Below are 18122 nucleotides of genomic sequence, written 5' to 3' on the forward strand. Positions count from 1 at the left end.
GGGGGGGGGGGGGGGTGAAGTAGTGGAGGAGAAGTAAAGCAGACCATAGGAGACCAGACTTTCATATTTCACTCAGTGAGTAAAGACAAATGGGGAAGCCTGTTTATTCACGTTGCTGTGCAGGGGATTTATAAACTGCTTTCTGTGTTGTTCTGTTAATCAGAGCCTGAAAGATAAAGGGGGGGGGGTGGAGGAGGATAGTCGCTCCCCACTTCTGTCAGTCAAACCCACGTCCTTCAGGAGGCAATGGGGTTTACACACCCCAGACAGACAGAAGACTGCACAAAAACACTGAAATGCTGCTTGTACGGAGATATTAAAGTTTGTGTGTGGACCTTCAGCAGAGCTCCGTGGTCTTAGTCAAGAAAAAGACTCTTGACCTTGTTTCCCATTATCGTACTGACTGAGATGAGTCATAAGGGGCCAAGAGACACTCACACAGGCCAGAGAATTAGTGTTGTCTCTCTCTCTCTCTCTCAGTCTCACTTGCTGTATAACAACACATCTGAGCAGGACTATAGATAGTCTTAGGGTCCGATCTCCGCTGTGCTGCAGGTGGAGCCGCCGGAGCCCCTGGATAGTGGAGATTGTCTCATGCGTATGGGAATTAGAGGTTTCATAGGGAATTGTCCCAACCACCTACCAAACCCAGGTTTTGAGATTTTTGGGAGGAAGCCATCGTGAGTGTAACCGTCACGGTGGTGCGGTCTTTGGATATAAAGGGTATATATCATCACAGCCACGGGAATGTGCAAGGCCGGAAGCACGCTCTCACCCCGTCGGCCCAAACCTACCGCGTTGGAACAAAACTCTTTGTGGTTTCACGAGTTCTGTCAAACTGTTTAGTTGCCTTTGCCCCCTTTAAACTTCTCGAGATCCCTTGACAAAAATCACATTGTACTGCAGTTGAGTAAAGTAAAGCCAGCACAGCCGTGATAAATGGCTCGGTTTAGCATATTGACTTGGCGACATTTTCCCTCTACCTGCTCTGTTACCAAGAATTTATTTGCCTTGCCAGCTTGTGTATGTTTTGGCAGACGCAGACAAATTTGATAAATAGTGATATAAAAAAAAAAAAAAAAAGATTTATTACGTGGGGCCAGGCGTAAGAAATGTTTGACAGCTTGTTGGACTCTTACCTCTCTGTCTTCTCTGCACAGGGGGAGTTGGAACGCCAGCTCCTGCAAGCCAACCCCATCCTTGAATCTTTTGGCAACGCCAAGACGGTGAAAAACGACAACTCGTCTCGCTTCGTGAGTCCCCCGTTCTTGATTTAAACACATGTACAGATAGTATTATCAGAGAAACAGGTTCACTCACATTTAAACACACGACAAGTATTTCCTCATGTTAGTTTTATAGAAGAGATAATCTGATGTTTTATTGGAAGTCTTTTAACCTTGAACTAAACTGTTTTGCTTTTGTTTTCGGGTAATAAACAAACAAACTGCTAATTAGTAGGAATATACCATGTAGAGAAAGATAATTAGTCCTCCTTGGAATAAACTGCAGAGCTTTCATGAAACCAGTGAGAATAAAAGAAAGAAAATCAAATTAAATTGTCTGGATAGATTTTTATCTCTGTCTCTAAAGCATCATCATTAGCTCCTCGTCCCTGAATTTTAATAGGATGACATTTTGAGACACATGCTTATTTGTTTTTGTCCTGAGATTTAAATGAGAAGATCGGTATTTAATTTTTTTTTTCATGGTGAATATGAAGCTGTAGCCATCAGCCTGTTAGCTTAACTTAGTACAAAGACTCTAAACAAAGGAAAAAAGGTGGCCTGGGTCCGTCTGAAGTTATCTGCCTACCACCCATCTCTAAAGCGCATTTACTAACACGTTATATTTCTTCATGGCCCAGAAACCAGCAGACCCTCCAGGAAGTTTCTGCTCCCTGCCAAGAAACAGTCCAGATAAAACCCCTGAAAAACCCCAGTGTGTTGTTCTTTACGTTGGTTTTTGTAAGGATTTAATAAATGAGATATAACTTGTCGATTAGTGAGCGTTCAAGGTGCAGGTCGGCAGATTTTGTTACCTTTGGACGGAGCCGGGCGAGCTGCCTTCCCCCGGTCTTTGTGATAAGCTGACCAGCTGTACGGACATGACAGTGATATCAGCCTCCCGGAAGTAAATAAACATATTTTCCAAATTAAACTCCTTTAATTTATTTATTTAATTTTTTTTTATTATGTAACTTTCGTATATTTGATAAACGATAATGATTTTGTTCATAGGTTTAATGTTTGCTTTCTAATAATTTCCTAAAAACCCGGTAATGTAAAGTGAGCCGATGCCATACTTGCCAAAATGAACTGGTGTACTCTGTACTCATGAATCACCGGCTGACCACCGGTAGACAGATGGGCACACACACATTTACACACACGGACTCACTGTCAGGAAACCGCAGACATGCCTGAGATTCTTTCTGACCTGTGAACCTGGCTTTTCCTAATATAGACATTTTATTCTTCACTGCTTTTCTATTCATCGGCGAGAATCCACAAGGGCCGTATTTTAAAACGCAACAGCGGCTGAAGGGAGGAGGAATAGTTAGTAGATAGTTGACAGACACACACTGACATCCCTGATTAACCTGTGGCGTTTCAATAACTTCATGTTTTGTGTTTTTGTTTTTTCTTGCAGGGGAAGTTCATCAGAATCAACTTTGACGTGACGGGCTACATTGTCGGGGCCAATATTGAAACTTGTATCCTCCTGACTGTGACTGAGAGAGAGAGAGAAGACCATTAAAGGACTGTTTTTTAAATAAAATAAAGAGCTAAAATAAAGAGTTCACATTGAGTTAAGAGCTGAGAGTAGTGGTCAGGCTGTTTGACTCACCACTGCTTCTGCTCAACCACAGAAATGCCTTTCCCGTCCTGTGTATTCCAGAGTTAGAGAGCGCTGGAGCTGTAATGAAACCATTTTTTATTGGTGTTCCTCGTTTTATTGAAGTTTATTAATGCCTGGAAAACGAATAAGGGATTAGATTCATTTGGATAAAATTTCTTTGTTTCCGACACTTGAAGAAAAAGAGAATTTATTTGTAGATTAGAATCTGATTTGATTCCCATGGGAATTCTCCGGTTGCTCCGTAATGTAATGATGTTTCTTGAAAGATTGATTCGCGGTGACGGTATCCGCTGTCTTGATTTTCATGATGTCAGTCCTTAACCTCTGCTCTCAGACCTTCTGGAGAAGTCGAGGGCCATTCGACAGGCCAAAGATGAGAGGACCTTCCACATTTTCTACCGCCTGCTCGCAGGGGCCGGAGAACATCTCCGGAGTGAGTGTCCGACTCTCGCTTTAAGGAGAAATCGGGATAAACAGAACCATGAGAGGAAGGACAGTGAGGTTTCATGTGTGTGTTAATTTCCCTCAGGCAGGGAACAGAGCTAAAGACAGATGGCTTGAGTTAGCACCAGTGAAACAAATCTTTCTCTCTCGTTAACTTTTAATTTAGCTTGTTAGTACATTGTTTCGTGATGATGCAGAAGATATTTAGACAAAATATTTTACCTGTGAGCTAATGGGTTTTAAAAGGTGACTGGATCTCTTCCTCACTTACGCACTTACTCTCTGTGTCTAAAGTGAATGGATGCAAATCTTAACAAACAGAAGAAAAATAAATCAATCAGCAGCACAGTAAATACAGTAGAACAACAGACAGCAAAATTAAGTTAAAACATGAAGAAGAGAATATTGATTAAAATGACCTTGTTGATGTTTTTCTTTTCTCGCCTCGTCCAGCCGACCTGCTCCTCGAAGGCTTCAACAACTACCGTTTCCTGTCGAATGGTAACATTCCCATCCCTGGTCAGCAGGACAAGGAGAATTTCCAGGAGACGATGGAGGCCATGCACATCATGAGCTTCAACCACGAAGAGATTGTCTGTGAGCAGTAGTTCCAGATGTTTGTTATTTTCCCCTCCCTCTTACTCAGCCATTACCTGTTCTCCCCACGGGCTCCTATAAAGTTTTATCTTATCCTTGCCAGGCATGCTGAAGGTGGTCTCTGCCGTGCTGCAGTTTGGAAACATTGTCTTTAAAAAGGAGAGGAACACTGATCAGGCCTCAATGCCCGAGAACACAGGTAAACACACCCACCATCCGGTCGCAATACGACGCGAACACACACACACACACACACACACACACACACACACACACCCTGGAGTCAGTCATGAACCCAGCGAGTGAGATGACCGGGGGCCCTTCAGCTTCCACCACCAGCAGGTGATGGAAAACAGTCCGCTCATGTCCACGTAGCACATGCTCGCGCTGTGAGGACACGCTTTATTAGAAACACCATTACAAGAAGTTAGATTATATGTCTCTCGGTAACTGAACGCTTGTAATGTCTGGATCATGTCAGCACCGTCACATGCTCCTGCAGTCCGGGCTGCTCTGTACACACACACACAGCTCAGTATAAGAAATGAAATGTCAAATGAAATGTAATATTGTGAGTTTTATTAACTGAGGTCTTGGGGCAAGACCAATGAAACATATAGTGCTAGTCCTCGAAGACCTTAAAGAAAGCTCTTGGGGTCTCAGCCCAGACAGACTGTGCATTGAGGTATAGTCATATATCCCGGGCTGTTAGTCAGTGTTGCTTTTAGACTTCTTTCATTTTTGATTCAATTATTTGAGCCTTGCATTAAACTGAAGCTCTGATGTTGTGTTATGAAACCCGATCTATCTGAACACTTTATTTTAATGCGCTGAGGTTCTTGCTCTCTTCTCCCTCGCTCTCCCAGCTGCGCAGAAGCTCTGCCACCTGCTCGGCATGAACGTCATGGAGTTCACCAGAGCCATCCTCACCCCGAGGATCAAAGTGGGACGAGACTATGTGCAGAAGGCGCAGACCAAAGAACAGGTACGGTGCCATCGAACACTATAAACAACCCTAACGTCCGCAAACCATGTTTTTTTTCTTTTCTGTTTATTTGCTGTTAAATGATGGAAAACATCAAGTTGAATTCCAGTCATCTCTACTTTGATATCTATAATAAACTTATGAGTTACACAGTATATGTGGACAGCTGAGTGTAACAGCAACACAATGTTTCTATTCTTGTATTTGTGCTCATTGTTCAGCGGGTTTGGTTTTATTAATAGTGTCTTTCATGGTCCTGCGCTCTCTCTCTCTCTCTCTCTCTCTCTTTTTTTTTTTTTTTCTCCCCTCAGGCCGACTTCGCTGTCGAAGCCCTGGCCAAGGCAACGTATGAGCGGCTGTTCCGATGGCTGGTCCACCGCATCAACAAGGCCCTGGACAGGACCAAACGCCAGGGGGCGTCGTTCATCGGCATCCTGGACATCGCTGGCTTTGAGATCTTTGAGGTAGTGACTTGCTTTAACACCAACAAACTCATTTCCACAAAACACAAAACACCTTGTAGACCTTGTAGTTTCTTTCCTTCACACCCGGATTAAACTGAATGTTTTACTAGCAGTTCGATGGGCCACGACCGAACCCAAATGAAATACGACTTCTTTGCACCTGATCATTAAACTGCTAAAGTGGATCAATGTGCTCCAGCATTTCATTTGGGGTCAGTTGTTCTGAAGTGGCCTATCTAACTATTTGTACCCTGTCCTGCTCTGAGAGCGCCGATCTCCTTTAGTGGAGGCCGAAGCGCAAGAGACGCCTTTCACAAGAATGATTCACTAGTTTAACCAAGTCACAGGGGATTAAAACACACACCTAAACTGGTAATATAAGATAATAACTGAATAACTTCTCTTCTGCTTTACGCCTTCGTTGTAGCTGAACTCGTTCGAGCAGCTTTGCATCAACTACACCAACGAGAAGCTGCAGCAGCTCTTCAACCACACCATGTTCATCCTGGAGCAGGAGGAGTACCAGAGGGAGGGCATCGAGTGGAGCTTCATCGACTTCGGCCTGGACCTGCAGCCCTGCATCGACCTCATCGAGAGGCCGGTCAGTGTCTCTTGGCCTGTGTGTGCGTGTGTGTGTGTGTGTGTCTGCTTATGAATATTTGTATTTAAACCAAATCTTGTCTCCTCAGAATAACCCCCCTGGTATTCTGGCTCTGCTGGATGAGGAGTGCTGGTTCCCCAAGGCCACTGACAAGACCTTTGTAGACAAAGTGCTGCAGGAGCAGGGCACACACACCAAATTTCAGAAGCCGCGTCAGCTCAAGGACAAAGCCGACTTCTGCATCATTCACTATGCAGGGAGGGTATGTATGTCAGGCCCACTGAGGGGTCTTGTGCTCCGACTGGTAGCTGGTTGCACTTAAAGCTAAACTAAAAACATAACGTCTTCTCTATAGCCTCACGTGTGTCCATGCTTTCTGTGTTTTCCTTACGCCAACAACGCTCTTTCTGTTTCTGGGATGTTTCGTAGTCTTTTCTCAGAGGCACAGACTCTAAAGGAGCAGTTAACCAGGTCATTGCCTGAAAACAATAGCCCGGTTGTCGCACTGCTTCTGCAGGAAAAAACCCACATCTGGTTCGCATTGGTGCGAGATTGAGTCTTCAGTGCCTGGTGGTTACATAACGGAGGTTTTCAACTTTCACCCTTTTTTGTACGGTGGTCTGCCATCTGCAAGGAGAAAACGGATACTCCGCTACTTTCCAGATGCCTGTCAGTCATAGCGTGAAATCCGATGTAGCCCCGTGAGTGATAGTTTAATTAGGTTTACCTCACATGAATACTGAATGTGAAAACAGTGAGGAGCATCAGTCGGCCGTGTCTAAACATCAGCCCGAGCCTCGCCGTGACAAACAGGTGAAAACCTCAGATTCAGCCAAATATTAAGCGTCCGGTGTCCGACAGCGCGGCCAGGTTTTAATTTGAACTTCATCAAATAAATCCAGCATGACAGAGCGATACCGAAGAGAAGAAAATAAATGCAAACACCGCGAGTTCGCTTCTCCAGGATTCTGATGAAACCCATATGGAGATCTTCCATTCCTCATCTCAGGTTGCTGACCATGTCAATTACTTGTTACGCTCCGCTCCAATCCAACGCTCTTCACTGTGTGTCAGACGTTTGAAAAACACACACAAGTCAAAGTTATCGCCGTGTCCCAGAGACTAATCCCATCAACACAGGACGTTCCAGTGAGAGCTGACTGTGCCGTCGCTCAAATGTAATGTGCAAATGATTGAAAGTCTTATTGGTTCAGTGTTGTATGTGATTGTTTGATCTGATTTTGAACCTCCTGCTCACTGTGTAGTCACATAGCTCATTCAGCACATCTGGAACACTACGAGAGCTGTCAGTTAAGACGCAACAGACCCGGCGGCAATTAATCAGAGACTGAAAACCAATCCTCTAAAAGAGAATTATGAAAGCACTTTCTTCTTTTACGCTGTTGTTGTCTTTGGGGTGTAAGAGTGAAGGATGGAAAGAGATTAGATCAGATGAAGCGGAGACATTTTATTGTGCAAATGTTAAAACAATACTGAGGACTTTTCTTCGCTTCCGCAGGTGGACTACAAAGCTGATGAATGGCTTATGAAGAACATGGATCCCCTAAATGACAATGTGGCCACGCTGCTGCACCAGTCAACCGACAAGTTTGTGGCTGAGCTCTGGAAAGATGGTGAGTGATTGTATCGACACAGGGTGCAGTCAGTTGTATTAGCTGTAAAAAATCTAATTAAACCGGTCCCACACTTTTTCTATTTGAGACCAGAAGGATGTTACTCAGCACATCTCTTGGGAATTGCGTTCTTGTCCGTATCTCTTTCGGGTTTATACTCGGTTAATCTTTTCCCTGATTGAATGAAAGTTAGAAAGCTGTTCTCTCCTCTCTCACACCTCCTCTATAAGGTTCATCTGGCAGCTTCACTGCTGTCTCTGATGCAGGATGAGTTTTTACCAGCTAGTCAGATGGGAACCATGGCCCTCATTGTCCTTATTTTAATTTGACATTAATTTAGTATTTTTATGGAGTCGCTGAGAGCCCCCCCCTCCCCCCCCCGAGTAATGACCAGCTATGATAACCCAACACTAGTTTAAATGATACGGTTTTGATAATATGCATGAACTGTAGTATTGCAATGGATGAACTGACATTAACTCTTTAATCCTCTCCTTTAACAGCTAATCGATGCGTGTGAAAGTTGTGTGTGTGTGTGTGTGTGTGTGTGTGTGTGTGTGTGTGTGTGTGTGTGTGTGTGTGTTTGCACGCTCTCTTTTTTCTCTCTCACTCTCCGTGTCTTCTCTCTCTGTGTCTGTGTCTCTGTTGCTGTAGACATTCAGACGTTTCAGAGAGCTTCTTTCTATGACAATGTGTCTGGGCTCCATGAAGCTCCAGGTGAATGATAGTGACACGTAAACCTCAATGTACCACTGGCTTCTCCTCACCCTCTCCCCCTGGAGGGCTCATCGGTTTTTCCCCCCCGTCTTGTCATGGCTGCAGTGTGCCACCCCTCTGAAAGCCCCCCCCACCCACCCCGCTGGCTTTGCATGGCTGCACTACTGTTGTATTTAAAACCTCTAATACTGATCATCTTCACTCTGGTGGCTCGCTGCCACTGTAATTATCACAGCAATTATCGCTTGAATGATCAGCCAGGTTCATCATGAAAAAAATAGCTTTGTTTTTCTGAAAAACAGATATAATACAATTATTATAAGTCTGTAAATCTGAGACACTGAACGTCTGCCTGCTGCTGCTTTTAGGCCCTGATGCATTTTGCCTGATTAAAAGAGGCACATAAAAGGAGGTTGATGTGGTGGGACTCCACGCTCAGACAAGGTGCCACCACCATCTAAAAATTGCAAAACGATGCAGCGATTACCAGTCCCCTGACTCCACCGATACAGTTCTATTTAAAGATGTCCCAATGACTTTATAATCTCCTTTTTTTTTTTGCATTCAATAGTCTCAACCCAGAGAGTTTCAGAGCTGACAGCAGATGGAAAAAAATAAGCAGTGACCGAACTCGAGGGAGGATCATTGATTCAAGCTCCTGTTTACTGAGTGCAGACATTTATATGTACTGAGAGAATGGAACATCTGAGAAACCTGCATGCCAGTTATCTAATCCGGCTCCGTGTCATTAATCTTTTTCTATGAAAAGACAAGGGGAGGAGGGAGAGAGAGAGAGGGAGTTGCTGAACTGTTTTCTTTCCATTTGTGGGTTTGACAGAGATAATCTTAACAGGGTTGATTTAAACAGTGATCATCTACTTTCTCCAGAGAAATTAAAGCAAATTTGATTTTTGTTTTTTTTGGTTGTTATGCTGCAGGAGTACACAGCTGTCTACTTTAATCTATCGTTATTGTCCAGGATAATAGAAGCTTTGATTCATTAGTGCTGTGGGGATGCAATTTTATAGCATCAGTGATTGTTTGAGTTAAATATGACCAAGTTGTCAATTGTCAGTTTTATTTATATTGTGCCAATTCACGCCAGAAGTACGCACTCTTTATAAGTCACATACAAGGTTTAATTCAATTCAGTTGCAGTTGTAAGAAAAGAAGAACTTAGACCCTAACCCGGTGATTTGCACTTTGCTTTTACTGGATAGGTGGCAGCAGGGTGACAGGGCAGGATGTAGTGATGTAGTCTAATGTGGCAAAAAACGAACAAAAGGTTTTACATGTGCATTTATATCTGTACATAAAGTCAATCAGTGGGTAAGTCATAAATGCTGTTATGTAGCAGTCTGCTATTTGTTGTGATTCTTTTAGGTTTTAATCCAGTGGTCGATATAAAATCATCACAATATCATAATGTACGTTACATATTTTAGATTTTGTCTCCGTGTCTTGGCTGTGAAACTCCGCTGCTGCCCGGTCGACTCAAATCCACTAGATCCTGCTTTAAAATCCCGTTCGAACACAGGAGCGTTGGGGAGATGGCTGGCTGACAGAAACCAACAGTGTGTCTGCAAAATGTGACGTCTGTGTTACGTTGCGTCAAACCAGCTGATGGTCTGCGGTCACAGCTGGTGTGACACCATCGTCTGTCTTCATGCTTTATCACAGCAATAGAAAAGAGAAAACCCTGCTTCAGTTGAACACATGAACGTTTACTGGCAACGTTTCCCGATGAAAATTCAGACTTCAAAGTAAATTTATTGGCTTTTCACTTTTATCCCCTCTACACATAAATATCAGCAAAACCAGTGTCACAAAAAAATCACAAAATGTTCCTGCATTAATATAATTATCTCTCTTTCTTTGCATCTCCGATTCTTTAATCACCAGTCGACCGGATCGTGGGGCTCGACCAGGTTGCGGGCATGAATGAGACGGCATTCGGTGCCGCCTACAAGACCAAGAAGGGCATGTTCCGCACCGTGGGTCAGCTGTACAAGGAGCAGCTGTCCAAGCTGATGGCCACACTGAGGAACACCAACCCCAACTTTGTCCGCTGCATCATCCCCAACCACGAGAAACGGGTGAGTCTCTAGTTAACGTTACCGTCGGTTGACCACGACAGGTCAGTTACTGTCGCCATGTCAGTACGTGCTGTGAGGTCGGTGAATTATGCACCGTAATGAATCCTTGGGTTGCACTGTACTGAGTGAACACATCTCCCTCCTCTCACAGGCTGGTAAACTGGACCCCCACCTGGTTCTGGACCAGCTCAGGTGTAACGGCGTGCTGGAGGGGATCCGAATCTGCAGACAGGGTTTCCCCAACCGCATCGTCTTCCAGGAGTTCAGACAGAGGTGATGTTCTACCTTTGCATTTCCTGTTTTTTTTTTTGGTTCGGTTTAGAAAATTTAGAAGATGGCGTCGCCTCAGTGGCTCAACTCGTAGAGCGCATACCACACAGGCTTGGTCCTGACCGCGGTGCCCATGGGTTCGAGTCCAACACCATGATATAAATTTGGCACTATGCTTTTACACTTAATGAAAGATTGATGATGGATCTGGTTTTATTTCCTCTTTGTGACCTTTGATCTTTGCAGTCTCTTGTTTCTCTCTTTTAACCTGTCATAGTTTCAGCCTGTGATTTTGTCCCTTGTGACTCTGTGTCATCTCTGCTCTGTGTCCAGGTATGAGATCCTCACTCCTAACGCCATTCCCAAAGGCTTTATGGATGGCAAGCAGGCCTGCGAGAGAATGGTAAGGACTTGAGGGGTCTCTGTTTAGGTCCCGTTTGAAACAAGAGGCTTCAGTTATTATGATTTTCTCATTGTCGGGCAGTTGCATGAAAGAATCGATATGTTTATCATCCAGCACCACCTTGTTACTGAAGCAAAAATGTCTAAAATATAAAACTACAACAAGTTTTCCCCTTAATTCACACTGTGTCTGTTAACTTAAGCCATCTCTCCTCCTTTCAATGTCTCTCTTTCTCTTTGCTAGATTCAAGCCCTGGAGCTGGATGGAAACCTGTTTCGTATCGGCCAGAGTAAGATCTTCTTCAGGGCTGGGGTCTTGGCCCACCTGGAGGAAGAGAGGGACCTGAAGATCACAGACATCATCATTTATTTCCAGGCTGTCTGCCGAGGATATCTGGCACGCAAGTAAGTGCTGTTCTGCCGCTGCTGCCTTATGTTTGAGAGCTCCTCCTTCCTATATATTTAATTACAAAACGTAGATTTTACTGTTGTCTCACTCTGTCCTCTTTTTGTGATGCTTCAGGGCTTTTGCGAAGAAGCAGCAGCAGCTCAGCGCTCTGAAAGTTCTCCAGAGAAACTGCGCTGCCTACTTAAAGCTGCGTCACTGGCAATGGTGGAGACTCTTCACCAAGGTGTGTGCATATGTGCATGTGCTTGTGTTTTTGTTTTTCTGGAATGTGTGCCGTCCTCTGAAGCTTCCCCCGATCATGTGATCCTGCAGGTGAAGCCTCTGCTGCAGGTGACCAGGCAGGAGGAGGAGATGCAGGCTAAAGATGAGGAGCTGGTCAAGGTGAAGGAGAAGCAGACCAAGGTGGAGGGAGAGCTGGTGGAGATGGAGAGGAAACACCAGCAGGTCAGTCACAGCCGCAGCTGTTAGAAAAAAATCATTTTGATTTATACTTACATGGTTTTTCAATGATCAAAAACTGAAGGTTTTAACATTATTTTTGCGCAGTTGGTGGAGGAGAAGAACATCCTGGCGGAGCAGCTGCAGGCAGAGACAGAGCTGTTTGCGGAGGCCGAGGAGATGAGAGCTCGTCTGGCCTCCAAAAAGCAAGAGCTGGAGGAGATCCTTCACGACCTGGAGTCCAGGCTGGAGGAAGAAGAGGAGAGGAACCAGGGCCTGCAGAATGAGAAGAAGAAGATGCAGTCCCACATCCAGGTGTGTTGAAATACTCATGCAACATCAAAGTAATGGCTACTGAAAAGCTCATTTTGCACAGTTGGAAATATGCTCTGAAAGATTACAATTTCAAATGACTTAATTACAAAAGTGTTTTTGCTAATTGTGTTTGCTGCCATCATTAAATACTCGTGTGTGTAGGACCTGGAAGAACAGTTGGATGAGGAGGAGGCTGCCAGGCAGAAGCTGCAACTGGAGAAAGTGACAGCGGAGGCCAAAATGAAGAAATATGAAGAGGACATTTTGCTACTGGAGGATCAGAACTCCAAGTTCCTCAAGGTGAGAGAGAAGGGAGGGATCTGGAGGTTGACGTTCAGGCTAAAGGGTTTTGAGTGGAAACAGGTAACGTGTGGAATAGTGAAGATGGAGGATCTCGCAAACAGAAGTTTAGCTGTGTGCTAACCCGCCTGTACGTCTATCTCTCCTCAGGAAAAGAAGTTGATGGAGGACCGAATCAACGAGGTGAACTCATTGCTAGCTGAAGAGGAGGAGAAGGCCAAGAACTTGGGCAAGATCAAGAACAAGCAGGAGATGATGATGGTCGACCTGGAGGGTAAAGGAGTAAAGTCAAATACAGACTAGAATAGTAAAGTGCAAAAATGAACCTGCGAAAAGAGTTTCCTTTCTGTTTTACTACAACATCATTGTGTCCTCTGTCTTTTCTAATTCAGAGAGACTGAAGAAGGAGGAGAAGACCCGTCAGGAGCTGGAGAAGGCTAAGAGGAAGCTGGACGGTGAGACGTCTGACTTCCAGGACCAGATATCTGAGCTACAGGCCCAGGTCGAGGAGCAGAAAGTTCAAATGGGCAAGAAGGAAGAGGAGCAGCAGATGATGCAGGCGAGGTAGGAGATGTAGGAGAATGGAACAGAAGCTACTCAGTGACAGAGAAAATCCCCTCACCAACAACTATTACATAACTGTGTGAGCTAAATATGGGTTTTTAATATCGAGTCATTGAGATTCTGCTTCATGATGTGAGTTTGAGATAAGTGCCACATAGCTGCACGGAACGATCATCACGCATTCACACCTGCCATTTTATATACTGCATTTTATCGGACTGACAGCGCAGCCGAAACAGCAGCGCCTTCATCATCCTGTAAAAATAGTCTGTTGTTGTGCTCCTTCGTGCACATGCCCGTGCCTGTGTTTATCCATCCGATTCTCACTGCATTGGAATCTGGTGCGCATGTAATTTTTATGCGGTATTAACATCCAGCGCTGAGCCATGAAGTGGCCTGTACAGCGCGCAGCTCCTTTAAGAGTGTTTGGTCAAAAGATAACTGAGCATCAACTGCTTAATGAAACAGTGATTCTAAAATTCAGTCTCTGCTGCCACCTAGTGGGTGTTCACTGCAGGGACTGACTATGTTGCGTAAGGAAACTGCAAATAGAATTCATGAGTGTGTTGTGGCCAAATTTCAAATAAATGAGCAGTTAAAAGAAATGAAATAATTCAGGTTCATCTTATTTTGCTGGAATATTGCAGTGAGTTCCTTGGTCATATTTCTCCGATAGCATTTTATATTTTTTTTCTGACATCACACCGTCACAGTCCCAGTGTCGTGCCCGGCTTTTGTCACATGTTCTTTCTTGCTGTTCTCGATGTTTGATGTAGGGGGGAGGACGAGGTTAGCCAGAAGAACAACGCTCTGAAGCAGGTGAGGGAGCTGCAGGCCCAGCTGTCTGAGCTGCAGGAGGACCTCGAGTCGGAGAAACAATCCAGGAACAAGGCCGAGAAACTCAAGAGGGACTTGAGTGAAGAGCTTGAGGCCCTTAAAACCGAACTAGAAGACACCCTGGATACAACAGCTGCACAGCAGGAGCTAAGGTACAATACTGCATTTTAATTTCACTTATTTTAAATCAACAGGAAAGTTAAGACTTTTCTGCGTCCCTGTTCTCCGTAGGACCAAGCGTGAACAAGAGGTTGCGGAGCTGAAGAAGGCCATCGACGAGGAGACTAAAAACCACGAGGCTCAGATCCAGGAGATGCGACAGAGGCACGGCACAGCCTTGGAAGAGCTGTCTGAACAGCTGGAACAAGCCAAGAGGGTAACATCCCCTTTCCGCAAAAGATTATTTAAAGTGACGTCACTCCATCATCATAACGCAACACTAACGTTTGCCGTTCACTGATCACGTCTAGTTCAAGGCGAACCTGGAGAAGACCAAGCAGAGCCAGGAGAGCGCCAACAAGGAGCTGGCCAGCGAGGTCAAGACCCTGCAGCAGGCAAAGACGGAGTCCGAGCACAAGAGGAAGAAACTGGAGGCGCAGCTGCAGGAGTTCATGGCCAGAGTCACCGAGGGAGAGAGGGCCAAGGGAGAGCTGGCTGAGCGCTCACACAAACTGCAGGTGAGGAGTGTAGATGTGAATATGTTTGATTTGATTCAGTGGAATCAGAAGGTCTTTGTTTTGGAGATAATAACTTCAAAATAACTTCATTTAGGGAAGGTTTGTTTGTTTGTGTAATTCCTGCATTTTTAGGTTGAAACTAGAAACTCTGAGGGAAAATAAACAATATATATATGTTTTAACTACTTAAACTTCAGCCTTCATGTCACAAACTTGTAGTTGCATAATGCTCCTGCTCTTGATTAGTGTTGTTCATGATTATTCGCTGAACTCACAATAAGCATTTTGACTGACTGACTATCAGTTGAACAGTTAAAACATCCTCTGGCATCAGTAACATCTGAGCGTGTATTCTCCACCGCGGGTCTCACAGTTGACAGACTGAGCACCAAACTAACCCCTTAGTAGCCAGACGTTGAAATTTGCTTTTTTATTTTAATAAATTATTCAATATTTTCTTACATGGGAGAGGCTTTTACGACAGTTATACACAGCTCAGAGGATTTTATTCTCCTTTATATGTGATTTCAGAAATGCATTTGATTTAAATTGATCATTTTAATGTCTCCGCGCAGACGGAGTTAGACAATGTGTCAGCCATGCTGGAAGACTCGGAGAGGAAGGGGATCAAGACGGCCAAAGATGTCGCTGGACTGGAGAGTCAGCTACAAGACTCGCAGGTGACGTGCGGTATCTCTGAGCTTTTAGTCACCGAGCCAAATGCAACGAATGCTTTCTGTTGAACCAACTGGACAAATATGACTTTTTCCCCGTAGGAGCTGCTCCAGGAGGAGACACGTCAGAAACTGAACCTCAGCAGTCGCATACGGCAGCTGGAGGAGGAGAAGAACGCTCTGCAGGAGCAGCAGGAGGAGGATGAGGAGGCGCGCAAGAATCTGGAGAAACAGATGTTGACCCTACAGGCTCAAGTAAGACAGGTGGTCTCTGGAGTAAGAAAACAATGATTAGATTCTTGTTGTTGGTTTTTATTCTGGATCTTTCTCTTTCTGCCGCTCATAGCTCTCAGAGAGCAAGAAGAAGCTGGAGGACGATGTTGGGACAATAGACAGCCTGGAGGAGGTTAAGAAGAAGCTGCAGAAGGACCTGGAGCTGGGCAGCCAGCGTCTGGAAGAGAAAACCATCGCCTTTGAAAAAATGGAGAAGACAAAGACTCGTCTGCAGCAGGAGCTGGATGATCTAACTGTCGACTTGGATCACCAGCGACAAATTGTCTCCAACCTGGAGAAGAAGCAAAAGAAGTTTGACCAGGTGAGAAACACTTTATTTGGGATATTCTGACATATAGCGTTTATGGAAAACAATTTTGGATTAAGCTTCTAAGTTGTTTGAGATAAATCTTTAATGTAACCCTGCAGCTTGTGTAGTGTAGATAGATTTCAGGAGTCAAAATTCAATAATTTCATCATTCATCAAAATACCAAATAAGATTTTCATGAAATTCAGGCCTATAATCTGCCGTCCTCCTCCACAGATGCTAGCTGAAGAAAAGAGCATCTCAGCTCGCTACGCTGAAGAACGTGACCGTGCTGAAGCTGAGGCCAGAGAAAAGGAGACCAAAGCTCTGTCCATGACCAGAGCTCTGGACGAGGCGCTGGAGGCCAAAGAAGAGCTGGAGAGGGTTAACAAGCAGCTCCGCGCTGAAATGGAAGATCTGATGAGCTCAAAGGACGACGTGGGCAAGAATGTGAGTGTCAGGGTCAACAAAGTGCACACAGTCCGAGATCCTCACCCTGGGACCCTCTTTTCGGACCCGGCTGTACGTCTGACAGTAGAGCAGTAATCCTGTTTGTCTCCTGTCTGTCAGGTCCACGAGCTGGAGAAGTCCAAACGCACTCTGGAGCAGCAGCTGGAGGAGATGAAGACTCAGCTGGAGGAGCTGGAGGACGAGCTGCAGGCCACGGAAGACGCCAAGCTGCGTTTGGAGGTCAACATGCAGGCCATGAAGGCCCAGTATGAGAGAGACCTTCAGGGCCGGGACGACCAGAATGACGAGAAGAAGAGAGCACTGGTCAAGCAGGTGCAGAACAACACTTACCACTGAATCACAGCATTATAAACAATCGTTTAATCCCATCACACTAAAGGCTTGTTCCTGCTCCTCCCTCCAGGTGCGAGAGATGGAGGCGGAGTTGGAGGATGAGAGGAAGCAAAGAGGTCTGGCTGTAGCTGCGAAGAAGAAACTAGAGATGGATTTGAAGGATATAGAGGGCCACATAGAAGGAGCCAACAAGGCTCGAGATGAAGCCATCAAACAGCTGCGCAAGTTACAGGTGCGGATCTGATACGTATGTTTGAATCAGTTTTGCTTTGTACATATTCTCCATTCATACCTCCTCATCCATTTCTCCCTTCAGGCCCAAATGAAGGACTACCAGAGGGAGTTGGAGGACGCCCGAGCTTCCAGAGATGATATCTTTGCCATCTCCAAGGAAAATGAGAAGAAACTCAAAAGTCTGGAGGCTGAGATTGTTCAGCTACATGAGGTACAGCAGAACAGGATGTTCCTGGTCTCTAAAACCCAGACTGATGTTCAGACCTTTTGCAATGTTTGTTGTGCCACACGTGGATAGTTAGGGGTTGTAGAGTGTTGGTTTACGGGTGACAGTAAACTATATTTACTCCATATTTTAATAACTCATGTTAATGCATTGAAAGGTCCCTCTTAACATGAGATCAGAGGACGTGCTGATTCACCTTTGACCTTTTCTCTGCAGGATCTGGCAGCGTCTGAGAGGGGCCGGCGCCACGCAGAGCAGGAACGGGACGAGCTGCAAGATGAAATCTCAAACAGCACCTCCGGAAAGTGAGTTACCCCCACACACACACACACACACACACACACACACACACACGTGAAAGACACCATAATATCTGTGCACAGATGCATCCTTCTGTGATATAGTTTATCCTTTCTAAAGTACGGCCAGGAACCATCCCATGGACGGCCTGTACGTCGGTTTACCTGTCAAAGGGAAATATTCATGGACAAACTTTTAGAAGTCACAGTTTGGGGTTTTAACCTTCTCCAGAAAACAAATTATCTTCATATGTGGTGAAGCCAAATCCCCTGAGCAATTTACATTTAGTTCCTGTGTTTTCTGTTAAAGTTAAAATAATACAGCCTGGTATAATATACTTCATGCTCGTACATTTATTCTATAATAATTTGGAAAGGGGCTGAACGACCTCAGCTGTAATAGTCTGGTTAAAAACCTGTGTCCATATTTACCAGAGTCATTTCTGAGCAGCTGCTTTCAACATCTCCTCCTTTTCGTGTGTCAGGTCTGCTCTGATGGATGAGAAGAGGAGGCTGGAGGCTCGTATCGCCCAACTGGAGGAGGAGCTGGAAGAGGAGCAAGGCAACATGGAGCTCCTCAACGACCGCTTCAGAAAGACGACCATGCAGGTATGAAAACTCTACCGTCTGTGAGTTGTAATAGTTTTAAATATGAAATGCAGTTTTTTTTTTTTCTGTATCAATGTATGAAC

The 18122-nt window shown here is 44.9% G+C and overlaps 1 protein-coding gene across 3 annotated transcripts in view; it reads left to right on the top strand.

Annotated features, from left to right (window-relative positions):
• LOC111662481 (myosin-10) overlaps positions 1-18122 on the top strand; it is a 50223-nt gene that overhangs the window by 29237 nt on the left and 2864 nt on the right. For all 3 annotated transcript variants that reach the window (XM_023416358.2, XM_023416359.2, XM_087176664.1), the window contains 32 exons: positions 1161-1253; positions 2653-2716; positions 3197-3295; positions 3760-3903; positions 4007-4102; positions 4770-4888; positions 5200-5352; positions 5780-5953; positions 6042-6215; positions 7473-7587; positions 10207-10400; positions 10552-10673; positions 11004-11073; positions 11317-11477; positions 11596-11704; positions 11794-11925; positions 12028-12234; positions 12397-12534; positions 12685-12808; positions 12927-13098; positions 13875-14087; positions 14167-14311; positions 14406-14612; positions 15188-15292; positions 15389-15541; positions 15633-15881; positions 16105-16317; positions 16438-16650; positions 16742-16903; positions 16988-17116; positions 17348-17436; positions 17916-18039. In XM_023416358.2, coding sequence (XP_023272126.1) covers positions 1161-1253; positions 2653-2716; positions 3197-3295; positions 3760-3903; positions 4007-4102; positions 4770-4888; positions 5200-5352; positions 5780-5953; positions 6042-6215; positions 7473-7587; positions 10207-10400; positions 10552-10673; positions 11004-11073; positions 11317-11477; positions 11596-11704; positions 11794-11925; positions 12028-12234; positions 12397-12534; positions 12685-12808; positions 12927-13098; positions 13875-14087; positions 14167-14311; positions 14406-14612; positions 15188-15292; positions 15389-15541; positions 15633-15881; positions 16105-16317; positions 16438-16650; positions 16742-16903; positions 16988-17116; positions 17348-17436; positions 17916-18039 — 4662 coding nt within the window. The remainder of the gene's footprint in view (positions 1-1160; positions 1254-2652; positions 2717-3196; positions 3296-3759; positions 3904-4006; positions 4103-4769; positions 4889-5199; positions 5353-5779; positions 5954-6041; positions 6216-7472; positions 7588-10206; positions 10401-10551; positions 10674-11003; positions 11074-11316; positions 11478-11595; positions 11705-11793; positions 11926-12027; positions 12235-12396; positions 12535-12684; positions 12809-12926; positions 13099-13874; positions 14088-14166; positions 14312-14405; positions 14613-15187; positions 15293-15388; positions 15542-15632; positions 15882-16104; positions 16318-16437; positions 16651-16741; positions 16904-16987; positions 17117-17347; positions 17437-17915; positions 18040-18122) is intronic.

This window comes from Seriola lalandi, unplaced genomic scaffold (genome assembly GCF_002814215.2).
Source record: "Seriola lalandi dorsalis isolate HSWRI2012SDOR001 ecotype SW California unplaced genomic scaffold, Sedor1 jcf7180002054563, whole genome shotgun sequence".
NCBI lineage: Eukaryota > Metazoa > Chordata > Actinopteri > Carangiformes > Carangidae > Seriola > Seriola lalandi.